Genomic DNA, 20934 nt, shown 5'->3' on the forward strand with positions numbered 1-20934 from the left:
CAATACTAGCGACAAGGCTTGACAATGTCTCATAAAGGTGAACTGCCAACAAATAACCTTTGTTCGAAGACCGATGGGTTGCAGAATGAGCGCTGTCAGGAGTGAACTCCGTGGATATATTGACTATCTACAGCGCTGTACTGGAACAGATTACGATCACGATCATGATCGGTTGCTGGCCATCCTCAGCTCAGTTCGATTGACGTAAGGCTGCCAATAATCTCGTTTCAGTCCATCCCTCAAGTCAGGTTTTACGAATAGCATCATCCAGTTCCTCCGGTGCTATTCCTCGCTTATTTCCAGGGCATCGGCTCATCACGTCACAAACAAACAGCGAATGTAACCCTGAGAATCAGCCGTAGATCTACCGATCATTCATCCTCAACTACAAGCCAGCATTTCAATCCTCATCAACCAGCAAAACCGGCCACGTATAGATCTTTATAGACAAGGCCATCTCATATACATCCGGTTCAGGGAAACTTCCAAGATTCGGCCCCTTCCCATTCAAGCTTCCAAGCTTTCCAAGCTTTCGTTTCTCGCCTAGCTACCTCCGTACCATCCCACGTTTTCCTCCCAAATCCAGATTTTCGCTAGAACCAACTTCCCTTCCCTACACTCACCACTCACATCCACATCCACATTCTTCATGATCACCAGGAGGGAGTTCAGAATATCAGGGTCATGTCATTGATTCAGGGTCCAATCCGTCTCCTCCTTCGCGCGTCTCATGCTCCTTTCAATGGACACACTGACGTAGCGATCCCCATCCTATCACTCTCCCTCACCACCCACGTTCCAAAAAGCTCGGCGCAGTCGCCCTATCCGGCGGCCACATTCTCGCTCAAGCCCCTCGCGCCACCACCCGCATTCGGCGAGGCCGAGAAGTAAATGATATGATCAGTGCAGAAGAGTTGAGACTCCAGCTCCACAGCCCGAACGATAAATAATAAGCTTAACGGAAGAGTAAGGTAAAATAGCTGGATAAGCAGCCTGCGTGCGTGCGTGCGTGCGTGCGAGCGTTTATATTAACCACTCATACCTCTCTCTACTTTTCGCATAGGAAACCTACCTTAGTTGGTGGGAAAGGTCAGGACATGTCAATGATAGCTAGACGCATCCAGCGCACTCGAGCCGAGAAAGGGAAATGCAGACATCCTCAACACCAGCAACCCCGCACCCGCGCCCGCCTACAACCACGCCACTGCGGCGCAAAAGCAAGAGCCAAAAAAAAAAGTTATATCTGCAAAAACCTTCCCAAAGCCGCAGCTTTTTAGTCTGGATAAACTCAAGTCAAGACTCGCGGGAAAGTCAATTCCACCTGTCCTGTTACCCCTCTCCGCCACAAGTCTAGTCGATTCTAGTCCAGTACTCGTACAGCACGGATTCAAACTACTGTACTCTATCTATCAAGGTTAAACTCTTAAGCGCCATCTTCCCCTCCCCCTCAGCCTTTCCAGCCTTCCCCTCCTCTCCCATCATGTTCCTTGTCATTCAAATCCCACTGTCCAATTCTCTTTCCACAACATCTCTCCCATCTCCGCCTTTACTTCCAAACGACGCACGCAGGGCAATGTAGCGAGGTGGGCTGAGGTGAGGTGAGAGCTCCAATAGCCTTGAAAATTCACCGGTTCGTTCTTTACCAGACTTTGAAAGGTGATCGATCAGTGTCAGCACTTCATGCAAATAAGCTAAGAAGCCATTTCCAAGTTTCTCTATCCTCGCCTCATGCAGTACTGTACTGTTCTGTGCAGAGGTTGTAATCCTCCTCACCTCGCTACCAAACTTATACCTTTGTAAGTACTAGGTAGTACAGTACACTAAGTAAGTGAGTAAGTCTAGGGCTCGAAGGTCGGAGGGGGTGAGAGAAAGAGAAAGAGAAAGAGAAAGAAAGTGATGCGATTTGCCAAAATCGCATTCCCCCACCCCACCCATGCTTCACATCATTCTCGTCCATCGTTCCTTTTCATGTGCAAGGGTTTGCCGCCTCAACAAAAAAGCCCCTATTCCAATGCAATCCAATCCGAATCTCAAAATTCAGTAGCAATATCAACAATCAAAATATACCACACAATCTAATCCCCTCCCTACAAACGACAGATAAATATCATGAAAACGAAAAAAAAAAAAAAAAAGGACGTCATAACCTCCCCTTCCCAATCCCAATCCCAATCCCATTCCCAGTCCCAGTCCTATACTCCAAACGGGGCGATCATAATATTTACAACGGATACCCGTGCCCCGTGCTCTCCATCGCCCCCCTCCCCCTCTGAACTGGATTTAAGGCATAAGGTTAAAAATTTTGGAGTTTGAACAATACACTAATGGAAGGTTTTGCACTACATTGCACTGAGGCGGGGCGGGCGGAGAACAGCGGAGAAGTTTGAAGTTGAAAAGAGAGATGGTAGTGAGCCGCTGCGAGCGAGTTGTCTGTCGCTAGCTGGGCACGTTCTCTGGACTGTAAGATAGGTAGGGAAGGTAGGGAAACGGCCCGAAAGAGAGGAGAGAGGAGAGAGGAGAGAGGAGTGAGCCGATGCCGATGCCGAGTAAGGAAGGAAGTGGTAGTCCCAAAGAAAGGCGACAAGTACAGTACTTCTCATTATTTCCTGCTTGCGTCTACTCCAAGGACCGTCAGGCTAGGTTCACATCGTGGGGATTGGTTGGGTTGGGTTAGGTCTGCATCGTGCTTTCCTCATAGGGTACGGCGTCTGTCGCTGTACTGTATTGTATTCAGGTCAGGTTGTGAGTCCCGATCTTTGAAGAACACGGCATGGGCACTCTCCCATGCTTGGCTAGGTAAGGTAGGTAGATTCTCATCTGACAATGTTCTACACAAATCACGGGGCATTCTTATCTTATCTTATCTCTTGACATGCAGATGTACGGTACACTTTGGCTTGGATAACTTAGCAACTTCGATAGGTTACTCCGGCATCCCCCAAAAATTTCTCCTCTAGAGGCTCATCAAGCAACAGTTCTTTTTTTTTTTTTTTTTTTCTTTCGGGGAATTTCTCATCATTCCAAACTCATCTGATTAAGTAAGTGCACCTCGCCAGGGCTTCTAATGCTTAGAATGCCATCAGGAATGTACTGTACCTCCGCCGTGAAGCGCGAGTGCGGGATGAGTAAGTACAGTGTACAATGTACAGTGTACAGTGCTTGAATACATAATCAAGCCTCCTCCTCCATCTGGCCCGCGATCCGACCAGAAAAACCATCTCATATCCCTCCCTTCCTTGGAAAAATGTATGGATTTCCGTAAAGGGATCATGTAACTCACCAATAGGAAAGCTGCTGCACCTGGAAAAAAAAAATGGCCTGATCGTCAGTATCAAATCCATCAATGTCGATCTGGATTCATCATCTCCCCGCATAACATAATGCCTCTGGAACATACCGTTAATACTGTTCTTGTTCACTTTCCTTTCAGCATGCGTTTTGTCCATCTACCTATCCTTCTATCTATCTATCTATACATACCATGGGATGTACATGCACATGCAGACATACTCACTTATGCATACATGCAGCTTAAGTCACGGCATCACATTTCGTCGCATCCTTCGCACACAAGCGCATGACAACAATGCTCACCAACTCTTCGACCCACGCAAATCGCAACAGAAGGCGAATGCGATTTCGCATCACAAAAATAAGAAAAGAAAATACAATCTCGATCGAAGAATCGGGATAGCCTGGGAATAGATCGCAAGCATGGGTGAACAGCAGGGTAGGTAAACAAGTATCTGACTGAGATTTGGTATCCAATAATGTTGATTCTGAATTAACCTTACAGTAGGTACCGAGAAACACAAGGCGTGACTTGTGTGGGGAAGTCCGGCTCCTCTCATCAAGCCTCCCCTCCATTCAAAAACACAAAAACACAAACCGGACCAACCCCTAGCCAAAACAATAACAATAACAACAACAATTTCAGATGTACAGTACACACACTCCCAACCCAGTTACCGGGAAGAAGTGAGCCATACCGAACCCCATCGCAAAGCACTTGTCTGGTCTGTGGCGTGGAAACGTGGACTCCTCATACCCACACCCACACCCAAAGTTGTTGACGGGTAGAAATTCAAATGACCGGCTCGAGTACTGCGTAGCTCCCGTTGATAGTAAGACATGTCTGACAGCCTGGCCTGGCATGGCATCTTAACTCTTCCCCTCAATCAATCACCAACCACTTCTTCAGCCCACCCTGCTGGCCTGACTTGACCGGCCATGACACAACCCAAATTGCTGAGCGTTCCCGGTGGTAAAAAGAAATGACTTTGTTGTGATGATATCTGTCTCACTTACTTACTTACTCACTGTATCCCATCTCTTCTCATGTACGAGTAGGTAATATACAGCAGAAGTTGCGGGGTAACTTAGAGAAAGCAACCATGCCGCATCGGCGAGGTGTGATCTGTCGTCCCATGAGTCTGGTTTGGTCTGGTGGACCTGGTGTCGATAAGCGAGAGTCCCTAGTCAACAGCACCGGTCCCAAAGTTTTCGGGATGCGGATGTTCTAGAAGAAGGGGAAAAAACCAAGAATGAGAATCTGGAAGGAAAAGGATGTGCTAATTTACTTGGAGAATCGTTTAGCTTACTGTTTCTGGTAGAGGCTTGATTGGAAGTGGGGTGAAGAATGGACTGGCTCACTTGGTTCTGTTGTTGGTGTTGTGAAATCCTTCGTGGTAGTATGACAAACAGAATCGTTGGCTTTGATGTTGAATACAAGTCCTGTAGTCCATCCACTAAGCACTCGTAGAAGCGAAGTGTAGCGATGTGAAGCAAATTCAACAATTTCTTGATTTGTAGAATGTAATGTATTTACAAAGAGCTGAATGTGAATCATAATTTATCATCCGATCCCCCTTAATATCCCCTCCATAGCCTGTTCAAGCTTGTGCATCTGCTCGAAAGGGAACGGCATGGCATCTACTAAGAGGAAAGAATACTTCAAGGGGCAAACCAAAACCGGGCGTGACATGGAAAAGTCAAAGAATTACCAAATCACATAACAACAAACAATCCAACAGCAACCACAGCACCCCAAACAAATAACTCAACTCCTAACTTTCTAGCTCCGTTTGGCACCTCAATAGGCGACGGTGTCGTTGTAGGCGTTGGCACAGACGAAACACTAACCACAACAATCGAACTCCCCGGCGCCAGCGTCGTCTCAACCTGTCCAGCTGGTCCACTCGTCAGAGTCGGAGCCGGAGCTGGAGCCTGACCACCCTTGGAAGTAGCAGTAACGTCCCCTACAAGCTCACTCTTCGGTGGTAGAATTGTTGGCGCCGACACTGTCTGGTCCTTTGGAGTCTCGGAAGCTGTCTCGGGTAATTCAGGCTTTAGAGTAAACAGCGGCAACGACGACGAGGATGACGAACCAAGCGAGAGATGCACCGTTTCTGTCGAAGTTGAGAGAGTAGTGATTGTGGTCGTGGTTGTGATTCCGGAATCTGTACTGAGAGACGCACCTGGAACTGGGATCGGGACAGGGTAAGTGGAGATGAGCAGCGAGGAGGACGTTACTACGGTCGTGTAGCCGACGGTAGATTGAGTGACGGTTGGGGCGCAGGATGTTATGGGATAGGTGTGTGTTTCTTGGATGAGGAGTGTTGTTGTGAGGTTGCTGGTTATGGTGGTTGTGCTGGTTTTGGTTGTTGTTTGGGGGGTTGTGCTTATGGTTGGAAGAGTTGGGGCTGCAGGAGTGGGAGGGATAGGACATTTTGTTGTGATATGGGAAACGGTAGTTGTTGTGGAGCCGTAGGGACAGGATTTTACGGATGAGGGGCAGGATGAGATGGTGTATGTCTTGGTCGTTGTCATTGTCGATGTTGTGTACTGAGTCGAATCTGATGGGTTTGGGTGGTTAGGCTTCGAATAACTTGTCCCTGGAAGAAACGGCGATGTTGTTACCAGTCGTGGGATTTCAGAAGTTGAAGGGATGGCGATCGGCAGAGATAGAGTTGGTAGAGGAGGCGAGAGAGGCCCAGATTCTGTGGGTGTACCGATGGATAGAGAGACAATCGGTTCTGTGACTGAGCTTGCAGGTGAGGAGGTCGAAGGAGGACCCGGAGATAGCGAAAGTGATGGTGTGGTTTCTGGTGATGGTGAAATAATGGCTGAAGGCGGACCTAGTGAGAGTGATAAGGACGGAGTGTCGATCGGTGATGAAAGAGAGGGCGTTGGTGAACTTGGAGGTGAGGTTGGATAACCAGGTAGTGTTGGGACGGGAGGTGTTGGTACTGGTGGACCAAGAGTGAAACTAAGTGATGGCACGGTGCTCGATGGTACAGCTGATGTTGGAGGTGGTTCAAAAATAAGCGCTGCCGATTGTCAGTTTTTTTACTCTGTACCTACTCAACATATCACAGCTGGACCCCATAAGGTGTCTCCCTGCGGGGAAGCAAGATTTGGGCCGAAGGCAATCGCTCGAAAGCCAACAGCAGCAGAAATTTGCGAAGCCTCATGCTTTGGTTCACGGAGCAAAAGGTGGTTCAAAGGGATCGGACGAGGCCAAAGATATGTAGTGTACATATTGTGGGAGATGATTTTTGATAAACAAAACGGCGACGAATTTCTCCGAACCGAACGAAGTTGGAATCAACGCAGGCCGGCACTTACTTGAAGAGGAAGAGCTCAAGATGGAGTCTTCGACGGCACAGGTATCCACGTAAATGCTCTGCGATAAGTGGCCTCCACATAGTTCAGACCGGTCTCCAAAGCATGGCTCATTGCAGTATCCGTCGTGAGATAGAGGAGTGTCGAAATCATCCCCACAGTAACATCCCCATCCATCCTCCATGCCAGCGTAAGCGAAGTCATTTTCAGAGCAGACTGCTTGACAGTTCTCAATAGTAGTATCTACGGTGGTTGAAGGTGCGAACCTCGTCGTGAGTGGTCGGCCACTGCTCTGATATAAGACGCAGCCAACATAAGTCCAGCCGCAATCGGACGACAGGAGTCGTGGTGATGCGGAAACGAGTGAAAAAAGAATACTTGAAATAATGAAAGTAGTGAGCTTCAATGACGAGCGAGTCATGATGGCTTAGAGATCGGATGATCAAACATAAACGAATGTATGTGATGAACTGGTCAACATTATGAAAGCATAACACGGGGGATAGTGCTGACTATATCCACTCAAGGGAAGCCACACGATAGGCAAAATTTGAATATACCCTGACGAGATTATCAACTGGCGTATTAAAATACAACAACAGCTTGCTGCAACATCATAAAAGGTGACATCCATGCCATAAAAAAGAGAATGCAAGATCTGAGCTATGACCCTGAAGAGAACAGAGATGGGATTCGACGAGATGGTGACTATTGGAGCCATGACAGCAAAATAGAGTATTCCACGGCATATATTAGAGTTTAGATCAAGCCACCACGCGACATGAAATAACTCCAGGATCACTGCAGCTCTACTACACTATGATCATCGTTGTCTAAGCGTACCATACTTTAGCCGTCGCGGGAGATATTCATCCATAGTGGGCCAATCTAGCACAGGCTGTCCTATGAGAATCAATGAGTTCCTGCATGCAGGAACAAAGGCTCTCGGCCCCTGAACTCATCATCGCATGGTAGCGAAAACAAGGTATGCTCGCAAGCAATTGAGGTGGGATAACTCGGACATTTACCCCGCTTCATCCGATATTGAGCTTTGACGTATCCCTTGGACCTGCATATCAGACTCGGCATGCATAAACTTCCAGCTTTACGACTCGAGTAGCTCGGTGGGTGCCCTCCTTTCCCAGAGGCTGGATCCAGATCATGGTGGTAAGAGCTCACACCGATGCGCTGTCCGTTGGCGTGTAGGTTAGGCCTCAAGGCATAAGCAGCTATTGTCACTACTAGAATGACCATCTTGGACCATCCTTCAAGGTGAAGAGGATCCTCAACCCAGGCTGGTTCATTCAATATTTGATTTTCGTTGTGAATTCAACTCGCAGCCGCCTTTCTGGCTCTGACCACGAACAAAGGATCTTCTGTAGATCCCCATTTTCCAGCCTTGCCTTCCTTCAAAATGACTTCTTCGACGTCTTGCCAGCCACTACTTGCCCAGAAATATCCTCCCACCCATTGTCTGCGACCTTCGTCATCCATCCTCATCCACTTCCCTATGACTTTCGTAGCGAAGCACCTGTTGCTGAATGCCATGTGTGCAGTTCCCCCAACCTTCAATACCCTATACATTTCCTTGAATATAGATACCGGCTGTGTCAGGTAGTCCACAGAGACGTTGCATATAACAGTGTCGACACTCTCGCTGGGGACTTCTTCCAGACTTGGGTTCTTGTTTAGGTCTTTAACGAAGTATTTCGTAAGGTGTGAATTCCGTTCCAATTCCACTTTATTCATCCCGTATCCAATCATGCTCTGCGGTTTGAGGTCTCTCGAAAGATGCGATGTCCAGCTGGAGCAAAGGTCCAATATGCTATGGCTCGGCTTTATGATCGTGTCGTAATACGACTTCAGGGACACAATCGCCCCGTCGTCGATATGCTGCACAAAGCGAGGCTGTTGGTACCATTCAACATCTGACCCTTCATCTTGTCTGCGAAGATCTTGAGGTGTGTATGTGATAGTGGCTGGGTAGAGGGATCGTAGGAGGGGTTTGATTTGGTTGGGTATGGGGTCAGATGCCATGGCGGAGGAAAAGGACGCGACTTGGGTCGATATCTGGTGAGCAGTTGATTGTAGGCCACGATTTACTCGAGATCGTAGTATGGACATGCCGCAGCTTTCTTGCTCGAAGAAGTGACAACAACATGTTGCGGGTTGGGGATGTTAATATCAGAAGTATCAGCGCGTCATGGACCCTTCTCCACTTTGGACACTAATCTTCGGCAAAGTTAACCTTATCTACACGGCGTCAACACGGAAATCTGGGCAACAGGACTCTCCCCACGGCGGTTTCATGCAAACAGAAACTGTAAATTGTCTACATTTTGTCTATATTTGTAGTAGTAGTAGAATGCAGACAAAATTCAGACAATATCTACTACAAATAGGTTATCAAAATGTAGACAAATTAGCGTGTGTTAGGGGTAAGTAGAAGAGTTTAGGTAACTTAGACCTTCTATGTTTTGACACAAAGTTAAACATAGACCTATTACTCACTTTCGGAACACTCGGAGGAGGAAAGAGGGAGACTTACCTGGAGGAAGAAGGAGGGAAAAGAAGGGAGACTTACCTTGGAGGGAGACCTTGGAGGGAGACTTACCTAGAGGGAGAAGGAGGGAGACTTACCTGGGAAAGAGACCTGGGAGGGAGACTTTGGAGGGAGACTTTACCTTGGAGGGAAACCTTGGAGGGAGAAAGTAGGAAAAGGGATGGGAAGGGAAGGAAATAGGGAGAAAAATTAACTTTATTAGTCAGAAAACTCTGAAAAAATACAGACAGTAAGTGTACCTATCTCCCTCAGATTATAGGTCATATCTGTATTTTTAACCTAAATCTTTAAAAATCAATCAGAATCAGAGAATGCAACGGAGAAAAATGCAGACAATTAACTAAAATACAGATAGAAAATACGTCTAAAAGGCCTGTTTACAGACAGTGTCTGTAAGAAGTGCAGTTAGTGTCTAAAAAAAAAAACCCCGTGTAGGGTCTCGCCGCATTGCTTAAGAACAAATGCGGAATAATCACAATGGATAAACAGCCAAATATCTGAATGCTTTAGGTGATTCGTGTCAAAGTGTGCAGATGGCGCAACAGCATTCAGACAAACTTGGGAATCCCTTGTTCAACCTCATACATCAAAAACAGAAGAATGTTTCGTCGCCAACACACACAACCTATCGATATCTCTTTGCTTATGAATAATTCAAAGATAACAGTGCCAGTTTCTTGTCTTGTTCTCAGGTATTTCGCTTTCACAGTTCTTTCGGTGATATCGCGCTACATTCAGAAGTATCGGATGCGCTCGAAATGCCGAAAGACCGAGATTTCTAAGCGAGCCCCTTCCACCACAGAGCGGTACCTGCCTGCCTGCGTCACAAATCCTTGCGGAATTACGATATATTTTGTCGGATTTAAATTTTATGTGACGAAGTAAATACCGAAAATAATTCTTAACTGATTGTATACGACATGCTGGTAAATAGTTCCATTGCTTCCAGGACTGTAAATCTACCGGAATGCTGTGACAAGGCTGAGGTAAGATTCAAGTGGGGTGAAGACATTATCTCCATCTAATGTGGGTCAGAGACATACATATAAGTAAGGTACGTAAACACCACGGCTATTCTACAAAGACAAAGAGCACCAGACTTTATTTCAATCATAATCTTCTTATCGTTTGCATATTTCTTAGTCATTCCTACATCCATCTTTACCACAATCAGCTCAATTCAAAAATAACAAGTATGGAAGACCCCAAGTTTGCCAACTTCAATGTCACCACAACCCACTACAAAATCGTCAACAATCAAGAAATTCCTCTCTATGTCCTCATCCCCAAGGGCATCCACACCGGCAAGCGTCCAATTCTTGTTCACTTCCATGGCGGCTTCCTCGTTACCGGACATGCGATATACCCAGACTGGGCATCCCAATGGTCATTGGACTATGGGACTCTCAATTCCGCAATACGAATCTCAGCTAATTATCGTCTCCTACCCGAGAGCGACGGTCTCGAAATCCTGTCTGACGTCCGCGATCTCTTCACCTGGATTGAGAATGATCTACCTGCATATCTGAAGCGTATCGGTAGCGACATCACGCCAGACTACGATAGGATCGCAGTGTATGGCGAGAGCGCTGGCGGGCTCTTGGCCATCCATTCCGGACTGATGAGAACAGATCTTGTCAAGGCTGTGATTGCTGCATATCCAATGACTTACCTCGATCGTCCGTGGTATTCCGTTGCGTCTACTGACAAATCTCCCTTTGGCGCGCCTCAGCTTCCCAAGGCTCTTCTCGATCAACATGTTGCCACGATAGAACCCGGCAAAATTGTTACAGGAGCTTTCCCACCAGACAGAGTACAACTTGCGATTCCCATGTTGCAGAATGGATTGTTTCCACAGATCATGGGTACAGATGAGTCATTGTATCCTGCGAAGGTTGTGGAAAAGAGAAAGAAGGGTGAGAAGGCTCCTTTTCTTTTTGTGATGCATGGAAAGGAAGATACAGCTGTGCCCTGTGAGCACTCGGTAGATTTTGTGAAACTATGGGAGGAGAAGTTTGGTCACGGGAGTGTGGTTGGCAAGTTTGAGAGTGGTGATCATGGTTTTGATGGGACTGCTACGCTTGACACTCCGTGGATGAAGGATGGATTGGCTGATGTTAGTAAAGCTTGGATTAGTTAAATGAAAATAGAGGTCGATAATTTATATGAATTTTGTCTTAGTCAGATATAGTGAATTAACTTTTTCATGCGATTAATTAGAATACTTAAGACCATTGGGATTTTCTGTTTGGAATTTGGATTCACAATCTGCATTTGTAAGAATGGGGACAAAAGTTAATAATATATGCTCTATAACCAATGCCTTAATAAAGATCGCACCCGCAATCACTTGTAACTTCATCACAAAAGTCGCCTAAAGAGGAGTCATCGTCTGAATCGTCCGCGTCGAGCCGGTGGTGATCGTCATTGTCCTCCACCTCATTGGCGACGATAGGATCGCCGAATTGATCGAGCTCAATACCACTCCTGGAAGAGTGACTTACATAGTAGTGGTCAATGAGGTTCCCCCATACCTTATGGCCGAAAGTTCGAATGCGACCATTTTCATCTTCAAGCTCCTCATCCAACTTGTCATCTTCCTCAATTCGTTGCGCCAATCTCACTCTTAGCTCCTCCAGCCATTCCTGTTGGGTAACATTTCTGTCATGCTCCTCTTGCCAATCACGCTCAGCCTCACTAGCTAGCACCATCCACTCCCATTCTTTTAGAGGCTGATCAGGCTCGGCAGGCCTAAGGTCCAATTGATATTGATCCATGATACGACTAGCGCCACACACGACCGGGTCAATGAAATTTATCTGGGCTTCCGTAAGTTGCGATTCTGTTGCAACGGCGGCTCTCAGGACCCGTCTGTGCGGCCTACACATGTCAAGGACTTCAACTCGTACCACTTCTGAACATTCTCTCTCAGCTTTGGCTATCACAGACTCGAGGATTATTCTAATCGTCCGTGGATCACGTTCATCGGCTCCATTGATAGTGTCCCAGTTTCGTGGTAACCCGTATAGTTCTCTCCTGTCGGCCTCGGCATGTGCCTCTCGATGTGCCATAGATGCTGTCCAAGTCTGAGAGTACGCCAAGGTCTTGATCTCTTCATACCTGCTGAAAGAGATAGGTCCGCACAGGCTAGGCTGTTCAGTTGACAGGTTTGCTACCCTGTCTTGTAACTCTTGTGTTGGAGGTGCGAGCTGGTAAGGTCTGCCTCTGATATTGGTGTAGAGTTCATGGAATTGATTCATTTTTGCTTGGGTCCCATTCTCAGAGAGGTATGACTTGTATCCCAAGATATCTCTTTCCAGCTTTTCATCGATGTTGTCGTCGTCTATGCTGCAGTCGCTTGGGCCTTCTCGGCCAGTATGGTAATTAGCCACAGTCCACGCATGGAATGAGAGGATCTTGGGCGCGGTGTCCTGGGTCTGAGAAGACATGACTAGACTTCTATAGATTGTGTTATTTTGGATGTTTCTAATTGCAGTTTCAAGCCTCTTAGTGTGTCAAGGTCGTATTTAAATATCCTGGACAATCGCCCTGTTTTGATCAAAGACCTTTTGAAGAAGTGGAACCTTTTCATTCACACATAAAGAATCAATTGCATTACCATATAGAACAGAGTTCTTACAACAAGGTACTTTGTTATGATAATAAGATAAGATTGCTTTGTTTACTTTCGGCTGCTTTGTTAAGCGAACAATGAGTTTTGCTCCACAAGACTGCGCCGCAGAAGAGATTAGAAAGCATCAAGCAGTATACTGCAGGGGATTCCTTTCTGCGAAACTCTTTGATCTTAATCCTTTGGTCACTGATATACTACTTTCATCCCATCATACGGTGAGTGCCGCGTCAGGGTTCAGGGCTTGGCAAAAACTTGCAATTGGACTAGTCCTCACGAGTCTAGACACTCAATCGAACGAGCCTGAAACGACCATATTATACACAATTTTAACATCTGATACCTCATTTGATCTAACTACAGATCATACAACTTGCGAATCGAATGCATGCACAATCTAGAAATAGCCATCGAAGTGATTGAACATTGAATTCTTTTTGGCTGGAGGCGGCCAACGCCAGTATCCAAATAGTACATATGTTTGTCTTCAGCAGGACTTCTGTACGTGAAGATCGGGTATAATTAGAAGCAACCCACATAAGCAGCACTATAGTAAGTATCAGCCTGACGACTGAAGCACCGTGGAATATGAATGTTCTCGTCCTCATCTTCGGACATCTCATCTTCAGCCTCAACGCCTGCCGCTTCCTCTTTCAGTTCAACAAGAAACTCCCCCAAAGTCATATTCTCGTAGTAATTATCTTGTGCCTGCATCACCAGCTGTCGCCATTCATACAAGTCCAGCGGCCGATCGCGCTCTTCTAATTCCACTGCTGGCTGCGACTCCTCCCCGCGCTCGCAGGATGGAGCTGGTCTTGATGATCTGGAAGTCTGTTCTCTCGCCTGCAAGATCCAATTCTCAGCATATAGTAGGTCGTTAGTAATTGATTCCTCTTCCTCTCTGGGAATTTCCATATCGGTGGCGATCAGTATTGTCAATTGGATTATGCGAGGCACACAACATGCCTCGACGTGACTTAGAACTTCTGGATTGAGTATTGAGGCTGCGTCCTCCCATGCTTCTCTAAATTCTCTCCTTAACATGTGTATTTCAATTGATCTGCAACTTTCTTCGTTCCTTTTCAGCCCATAGAGCCATCTTCGGTCACCTTCTGCGACTACTTCCCGACTCACAGCGTAAGCCTTCAAAGTCTCTGGACTAACCAGTCCCGTGATGAACTTGCTATAAGTATTGCAGATCTGTGGGTATACATAATCTGGACCAATACCTGTATACTGAGAATTAAAGTCGGAGAAAGACGGTGGTGGTGTGTTTCCTTGGAATTTGGATTGCGGTACGAAGTCGTAGTTCGTTGTTTGGATGTGGCCACGAAGTTCAAGAAAGATGCTGAGCTCGTCGAAAGCTCTGCGGTCATTGAGATACCGCTCGTAGTTGCGGATGTCTCTTATGAGCATGGTATCTACCGTTTCAATAATAGGACAATTCTGATCTTGCTTGTAGTAAGCCCTCGTAAACTCCAGAAAGCTGAGCGGAGTAGACTCCTCGTCCCAGGATTGAGAAGCCATCGTAACGAATGACCCAATTTGTTCAGTCATATAGATTTGAGTTCCTGGTCACATGTCAGGGTCGAATTTTGTTTGAGTTGTTTTTCAGGATAGTGATAATGGGAGGGTGTGTCTTCAGAGGCTGGCTGAAGCCAGTGCGTGGAAATACTGGGAACAATAGCATTGTTCAATGGCTCTTCAGTACCTGAACAAAGGTTATGGAGATTGAAAGAAGAATGACAATGGTGAAGAGAGTCTTTGTTACAGGTTTTCATCTGTCGCAGTTAATTCATTTTCAACCAATGATTATACTATACATAACAACTTTTTGATGAAAGGAGACAAAACTTTCTTCAATTTCTTTACATATTGCGACCAGTTTGGGAAGCATCAACCCACCACGGTGCAAAGAACAATATGTTGCTGGCAAGTCCTTTTTGTGACTCAGGATTGACAATTTGAGCCATGGACTCGCCCCAACTTGAGCTACTCTGAAAATTTTATCTATATCGAGATCACACAGTCAGGATGGATAACACAGAAAATGAACTTAGTTTGCATCACATTTTAACATTTTTAAAATGATTTATGACCAGTCAAACCCCTTGCTCTCGATGATGGCTAATACCATATCAGCGCAGCCTTCGACAGGTCTTACACAAATGTTGCAATGGGGTCCAATAATCAAGGATGTGCTGAACACTCGTTAGCGCATTGAAGCAATGAGGGGAGTGAGACTGTGAGAGTATGAAGCAGCACTCAACTTCCATCTGAAATCAATCATTGGTTCGTCCCAATCTCATCTTCCCTCAGGACACATTGAGCACGAACCATCATCCTAACTCCACCACCAATACACGTCATCCATACAGACATATCGAAGTCTGGGCGGCATATCCTTCTTGATAGGGAGCAAGTCTTTCACAACGCCCCAATATACTTTAGTGGAAAAAAGCCGAGCCCTTTCTCGCTGCTGTTTCGCCGAATGGTATATCATCGAACTATGGACATCAAGGCCCATTTGTTGCACTGATCGCGTTTCACGAAAAACGACACATAGTTCTCCACGCGAACCCATAGTCTGAGCAATATGTTCCAAGTCTTCCAACTGAATGTTGCAGAAAACAGTCTCTCGAAAAGCTAGACCCTGTATCTTCGAGAGATCAGGGGCTTGAAGTGTTCGAAGGAAGAACCCGCTCTCGATGTCCTCGGTGTCATCGTGATCGTGATTTGGAACATCGGGAATGTAGACTATGTCAGTGTCGAAGTTGATATACGTTTTGAAAGTGATCTCACCTCCGAGAGTAGCTATGAATTGGGCACGAGAGTGGTGGCAGACGTGGAGAAGAGGCGGAATAGGTTAGTTCGACTTGAGACCCGGATGTTCCAAATTGAAGTAATGAACTCGGGAGTAGTCGTATTCGAACGCCGCGAAGGTCCAAACGAGAAGCTTGAGCTCCAGCATCTTCAAGGAGTGCAAGAGAATGAATCTCCTCGAGCTTGGCCTTCTCTAGAATTTTTGCTTTTTGTGATTCTTCGAGAAGATCACGGTACTCTTCTTTCCGCTCCAACGACCACGTCACGAGTTGAGAAAGCGGAGCGTGGTGTTCGTCCGTCTCGATCTGCGGGTGTTGGAGATATTCCATCAGAGACGTCTCGCGTTCAGCCTTGGCGGGGTCGGGGTCGTGATTTGCATTGACGATCTTCATTTTGACCAGAGAAAACGAGGTACTTGTTGTTATATCGGCGTTCATTTAAGACCGGAGCAGCTCGGATTAGTTGGGTAGGCTGCCAGGAGGACTCCACGGAGGAGGTTTGTGTAATCAAACGGGGTTAGTGTTCTCGGTCCGGAACGTGAAGGATTGCTGGTTAAGCGTGATCGTAAGTTCTAGGACAATGTCGAGATCTGTTAAGTGTAACGTTTCTAACTCGGTCGGTGTCGTGAGTACAGACTCGTCGGTTGGTATCAGCTATGAAGTAAGGTAACAAGACGCTCGATTCTCAATAGGAATTGAGACGTTACAAGCAGTGGTAAACTAGGTGTAAACTTGCTATTTGATTTGAGCACGAAGCTCTACTATCTAGGAAACTACCTACTCGTTATATAGAACTTCCGACTTCCTGTGCAAGCCGTGCAAGACGTCTTGCAGGGCGCGCAAGCCCGCAAGCCCGTCTAGCAAGCTAGCACATCACGTGACCCATGTCCACCGTGATCAACATAACTATTATTATGACAACGAGCGTGGAGTATGGTACTACTCGCTAATTCGTACCATTCTCTTGTTGGTGCCATTCTCTCAATGGTACCATCAACCCTTTGGTACCAAACACCGACTGGTGCCATCCACTTGGTAGTACCATCAGTATTATGGTGCCAACCCGTGACTTGTACCAAGACTGAGCCTGGTTCGTGACACTATCCCCCTTCCAGCCTAGCGTGTCCTCACGCTTAAGTATGCCTAAGGAAATATCGACGACTGCCCACGGCCGTCTTCTTCTTTCATCATGCCACCCGAACGCTCAACCAAAAGAGTCGATCATATTGCGCTTGGGCGACAGATTGAATTGAGTGGAAAAATCATGGCACCCTGTACCAGATGTGAAAATGCGAATTGCAAAGACTGTGTGTCGCCCCGCGATCCCAAACTGACTCGGTGTGGTCGATGTGCCCGTCTAAACAAGACATGCGATGTGCGTACCGTGAACCGCATGCCGACAGCGTTGGATTGGGAGTCCCTTGACTCCCAGATCGAGAAGTTGGATGCCGAGGAAGAGGAGGCGATGGCGAAAATCCTTCGTTTGAAGAAACAGAAACGTTTCCTCTACGAAAGGCGGCAGAAGATGATTGCTGCCGGGCTGAACTCAATGGAAGAGCTCGACGCTCTCGAAGCGTTGGAAAAGGAAGCTGAGGAGAAGCGGAAGGCGGAGGAGGCACAGAAAAGTGCTGAGTTGGCAGGCGCGGAACGTCCTAGTTCCGGCGACGTCGACCCCCCCTACGACCCGACGGTCGGCCTTCCCTTCGACCCTGAGGACCCGCTCTGGGCAGACCTGGGTTTCGTTGATGGAAACTGGCAAGCAGCTTCGGGCAGCGAAGGTTTGACCTAGGTTCCCAAGTGTTCTCGGATTGTGGGTAATCCTTCCATTTCACTAGGTATTTGATGATACCGTACTTGTACTGACAATCCAGCAGTTCCTCTACTTCGTATTCTTCAAGCGGATTGATGGGTTCTGCGATTGTTTTTGGGGCTGGTGGTGCGCCCGGTGGTGCTTTTTCCAATAAGGATATATGGAATACTGGGAATACCTTCTTCATCGTGTTCGGCAGTTGGAGTTCGTAATTCAAAGGTCCTTTGACTTGCTTGATCTTGAACGGTCCTAATTTCTTGTGGTCCAATTTGTCGCTTGGCCGCTGCGTGTTGATGTTTTTCCGTAAAAGATAAACCCTATCCCCCTCCTGTAGCGTTGGCTCCTGGCTACGCGTTTTGTTGTAGTAGTGTGCGTTTCTTTCTGCTACGAACTGGAGTTCCTGGGATAATTCCTTGTGTAGGTCCTGAATCTTCTGGACCTGGATGCGAGCCGCATCATTATCCTCAACCGTCAGGTTGGGTTCTCTGTATGCGACAGGTTCGTAACCGTAGTTGGCGAAGAATGGTGTTACGTTGGTTGTTTCCGTGGTCGAGCTGTTGTAGGCGAACTCTGCAAGTGGCAGCAGTCCTACCCAGTTATCTTGTTGGTAGTTGATGTAGCATCGCAAGTATGCTTCAACGACTTGGTTCATCCGTTCATTTCCTCCATTTGTCTGAGGGTGAAATGCTGTTGAGAGTTTTCGTTTGGTTCCGAGGAAACTCGTCAATGCCTTCCAGAATTTGGACGTAAACAGCTTGTCCCGGTCGGACACTATTTCTTCCGGTACTCCACGCTTGGAGACCACTTCTTTAAGGTATACCTGCGCTAGGTCCTCGGCCGTGAGCGTTGATTTGACTGGTACTAGGTTCATGTATTTGGTAAGTCTCTCCATGATGACCAGTATCATATCATAGCTAACTCCTGTGGCCGGGTCTTTGGACATGGGTAATGGTCCAATAAAATCCCATGATATCGATTTCCAAGGTTGTGGTGGTATGGGTACTGTGATCATCTGCCCATAAGGTGCGTGCCTGGTTGGCTTGTTCCTGATGCAGGCATCACAATTTCCAACTACCTCCTTGACTACTGCGCGAAGTCCCTCGCCCCAGTAGCATCGCGAAATCCTTAGGTACGTTCTTCGTACCCCTTGATGTCCGTGTGCGGGTAGTCCATGTTGTTCCTGAACATATTCCTTGGTCAGGCTGGGCGGGAGCCACAGCTTCCCATTTACTCGCACGTATCCTTTCTCAACCGTGGTGTGGTTGTTGGTCTTCAGGAGAGACCTTTCGAGCTCCTGAGCTTTCTTCAGTGTTTCTGCCCAGGGTCCCTTGAGTTCTAAGGCCGCTGCTTCTCGGATGTGGGGGACTAAGTCCCCATTGTCCAATTCCTTGAGCAAGGCGGTTTCATTGTAGATCTTGTCTCCTTCGTACCCTGGCAGCCTGCTCAGGGCGTCGGCTCTGGCGTTGTCTTTTCCTTGCACGTACTTGATTACAAGATCAAAAGAGGCAAGTTCCTCGGCCCACCTGGCCAACCGTCGATTGTCTAAGACCTTAGTGGTTGTGAAGGTTCGAAGATTCATATGGTCGGTGTGGACGATGATTGGATACTTGGCTCCTTGCAGATAGATCTTCCAATGTTTGCATGCTTTGACGATAGCCATGAGCTCCTTCTCGTATATGTTGTAATTTTGTTCGGCTGGGGACATTTTTTCGGAATAGTAGGCGACTGGGTGTAGTCGGCCTTCCTCGTCTCGCTGTAGGTGGGCTGCACCAGTACAGGTATCCGAAGCGTCGGTTTCGATTATGCTTTCCCTTTCCTCGTCGAAACTGTAAAGGATTGGTTCCTTGGTGAATTCCTTCTTGATTCGTTGGAAGGCTTCCTCGCACTGGCTAGTCCAGGTGAAAGAGACACCCTTCCTGGTCAGGTTGGTGAGCGGTTCGGCGATTTTGGAGTAGTTTCGGATGAACTGTCGACAAAAATTGGCAAATCCCAGTTGGGATTGCACATCCTTGACGTTCTTGGGTGACTCCCACTCTTTCACCGCTCTGACCTTTTCTGGGTCAATGCTCATCCGTCCTGGGTTTATGACATATCCCAGGAAGGTGACCTGCTTGACCGAGAATTCACACTTTGATAGTTTCAGTCTAGAATCTACCTTGTGTAGGGCTTCCATGACTTGTAGGACGTGTCCTTGGTGTTCCTCGATGGTTCTCGAGTAGACCAGGATATCGTCCAGGTAGCATATTGCGAATTTTCCGATGAAGTCCTTCAGAATCTCGTTATTCTGCCTTTGGCATGTGGCCGGTGCATTCGTAAGTCCGAATGGCATCACCGTGTGTTCCCACAAGCCTGAGGGTAGGATGAAAGCCGTCTTCCATTCGTGCCCTCTTTTGATTCGGATCAAATTAAACGCGTTACGTTGGTCCAATTTGGTGTATACCGTTGCTCTGGCCAGCCTGTCCCGCAGGTACTGAGCATTGGGCAAAGGATACACGTCCCTTATCGTCCCATTGTTGATCATGCGATAGTCGCCACAAGGTCTTCCCTTAGGATCCCCTGCTTTCTTGGCGACTAACATGTTGACCGCGCATGGTGATTTGGACTTCCGAATCCATCCTTTCTTCACTCCTTGTTCCCGCCATTCCTCAAGCGTCCTCGTGGTGGCGTAATTATGGTAGCGAAGCTTCTCTGCAATGGGTATGAACCCTTCTTTGAAGTTGATCTCGTGGTCCCAGGGTTGATGTTCAGGCAATGCCCTCATGTCCTGTGGATCCTCGAACATCTTTGCGTACTTCCTATAGGGTACGGGCAGCTGTTCCCGTACGTCATCCTTCTGTCTGGGATGACCTTCAGATTCCTTCTGGCTGGGAATCGGACTCTCTCGTGTAGAGTCAATCGGCGTCATCCTTAAGGAGGCGGCGCTAGCCTCCCTTTCGCCGGATAGTCAACTGCGGCGACAGTTGCATCTATCAAAAGTAAGCGTTCTTGCTTTCCAGTCGATGCTGGGGTTGTGGCTGTTCATCCACATGGTTCCGAGGACGATATCGTGTCGTCCAACTGGGACAACGTCGAACGATAAGTACTCCGTGTGACCATCAGGCATCTTCATTTCGATGCTCGCCGTTTTGTCTCGCACCCACCCGTCAACCCCTGCGTTTTTCCCATCCAATAGGGTGAGTCTGTAAGGGCGTGGGTTGCGTATAATGGGTATGTTCAGTTGTTCCACCAGTCGTGGGTGAATGAACCTTCCCATGGCTCCTGAGTCGATCAGGGCCTTAGCTGTATTCCCATTCAGCTCTACTTGGACCACTAGTTGGTCCATCTCTCCGGTGGCGGCGAGTTCGGGGTAATCGAGGTGATCGGGGTACTCCTGCGGTTTTACGGGTAAATCCCTTTGTTCCTCGACGATTTCTCCCGTTGTCTCGTCCATCCACTTCCTTAAGCCTTGGTTGTAACTGATGAGGGTGTACGGGACATCCTCCTC

General features: G+C 47.4%; 7 protein-coding genes across 7 annotated transcripts; 2 read left to right on the forward strand and 5 right to left on the reverse strand.

Annotated features, from left to right (window-relative positions):
- Window positions 1–5007: 5007 nt before the first annotated feature.
- ONS95_000738 (uncharacterized protein) lies at window positions 5008–7045 on the reverse strand (the record flags this gene model as incomplete). The annotated part of the gene is made up of 2 exons (XM_058493909.1): window positions 5008–6329; window positions 6628–7045. 2 exons carry the CDS (start codon window positions 7043–7045, stop codon window positions 5008–5010), a joined length of 1740 nt encoding a protein of 579 aa, XP_058364111.1.
- Window positions 7046–7953: 908 nt separating this feature from the next.
- ONS95_000739 (uncharacterized protein) lies at window positions 7954–8661 on the reverse strand (the record flags this gene model as incomplete). The annotated part of the gene is made up of 1 exon (XM_058493910.1): window positions 7954–8661. The coding sequence occupies one exon, from the start codon at window positions 8659–8661 to the stop codon at window positions 7954–7956; it is 708 nt and encodes a 235-aa protein (XP_058364112.1).
- A 695-nt stretch (window positions 8662–9356) lies between these two features.
- Window positions 9357–11372, forward strand: ONS95_000740 (uncharacterized protein). The gene is made up of 2 exons (XM_058493911.1): window positions 9357–10173; window positions 10223–11372. The coding sequence occupies exon 2, from the start codon at window positions 10383–10385 to the stop codon at window positions 11325–11327; it is 945 nt and encodes a 314-aa protein (XP_058364113.1). The 5' UTR covers window positions 9357–10173; window positions 10223–10382; the 3' UTR covers window positions 11328–11372.
- Window positions 11373–11511: 139 nt separating this feature from the next.
- ONS95_000741 (uncharacterized protein) lies at window positions 11512–12636 on the reverse strand (the record flags this gene model as incomplete). The annotated part of the gene is made up of 1 exon (XM_058493912.1): window positions 11512–12636. One exon carries the CDS (start codon window positions 12634–12636, stop codon window positions 11512–11514), a length of 1125 nt encoding a protein of 374 aa, XP_058364114.1.
- A 704-nt stretch (window positions 12637–13340) lies between these two features.
- Window positions 13341–14345, reverse strand: ONS95_000742 (uncharacterized protein; the record flags this gene model as incomplete). The annotated part of the gene is made up of 1 exon (XM_058493913.1): window positions 13341–14345. The coding sequence occupies one exon, from the start codon at window positions 14343–14345 to the stop codon at window positions 13341–13343; it is 1005 nt and encodes a 334-aa protein (XP_058364115.1).
- A 1271-nt stretch (window positions 14346–15616) lies between these two features.
- Window positions 15617–16078, reverse strand: ONS95_000743 (uncharacterized protein; the record flags this gene model as incomplete). Its single annotated transcript, XM_058493914.1, has 1 exon — window positions 15617–16078. One exon carries the CDS (start codon window positions 16076–16078, stop codon window positions 15617–15619), a length of 462 nt encoding a protein of 153 aa, XP_058364116.1.
- Window positions 16079–16829: 751 nt separating this feature from the next.
- Window positions 16830–17429, forward strand: ONS95_000744 (uncharacterized protein; the record flags this gene model as incomplete). The annotated part of the gene is made up of 1 exon (XM_058493915.1): window positions 16830–17429. The coding sequence occupies one exon, from the start codon at window positions 16830–16832 to the stop codon at window positions 17427–17429; it is 600 nt and encodes a 199-aa protein (XP_058364117.1).
- Between the last annotated feature and the right edge of the window lie 3505 nt (window positions 17430–20934).

The sequence above is a fragment of the Cadophora gregata genome, assembly GCF_030347475.1.
Source record: "Cadophora gregata isolate MNR1 chromosome Unknown scaffold_1, whole genome shotgun sequence".
NCBI classification, from domain to species: Eukaryota; Fungi; Ascomycota; class Leotiomycetes; order Helotiales; family Ploettnerulaceae; genus Cadophora; species Cadophora gregata.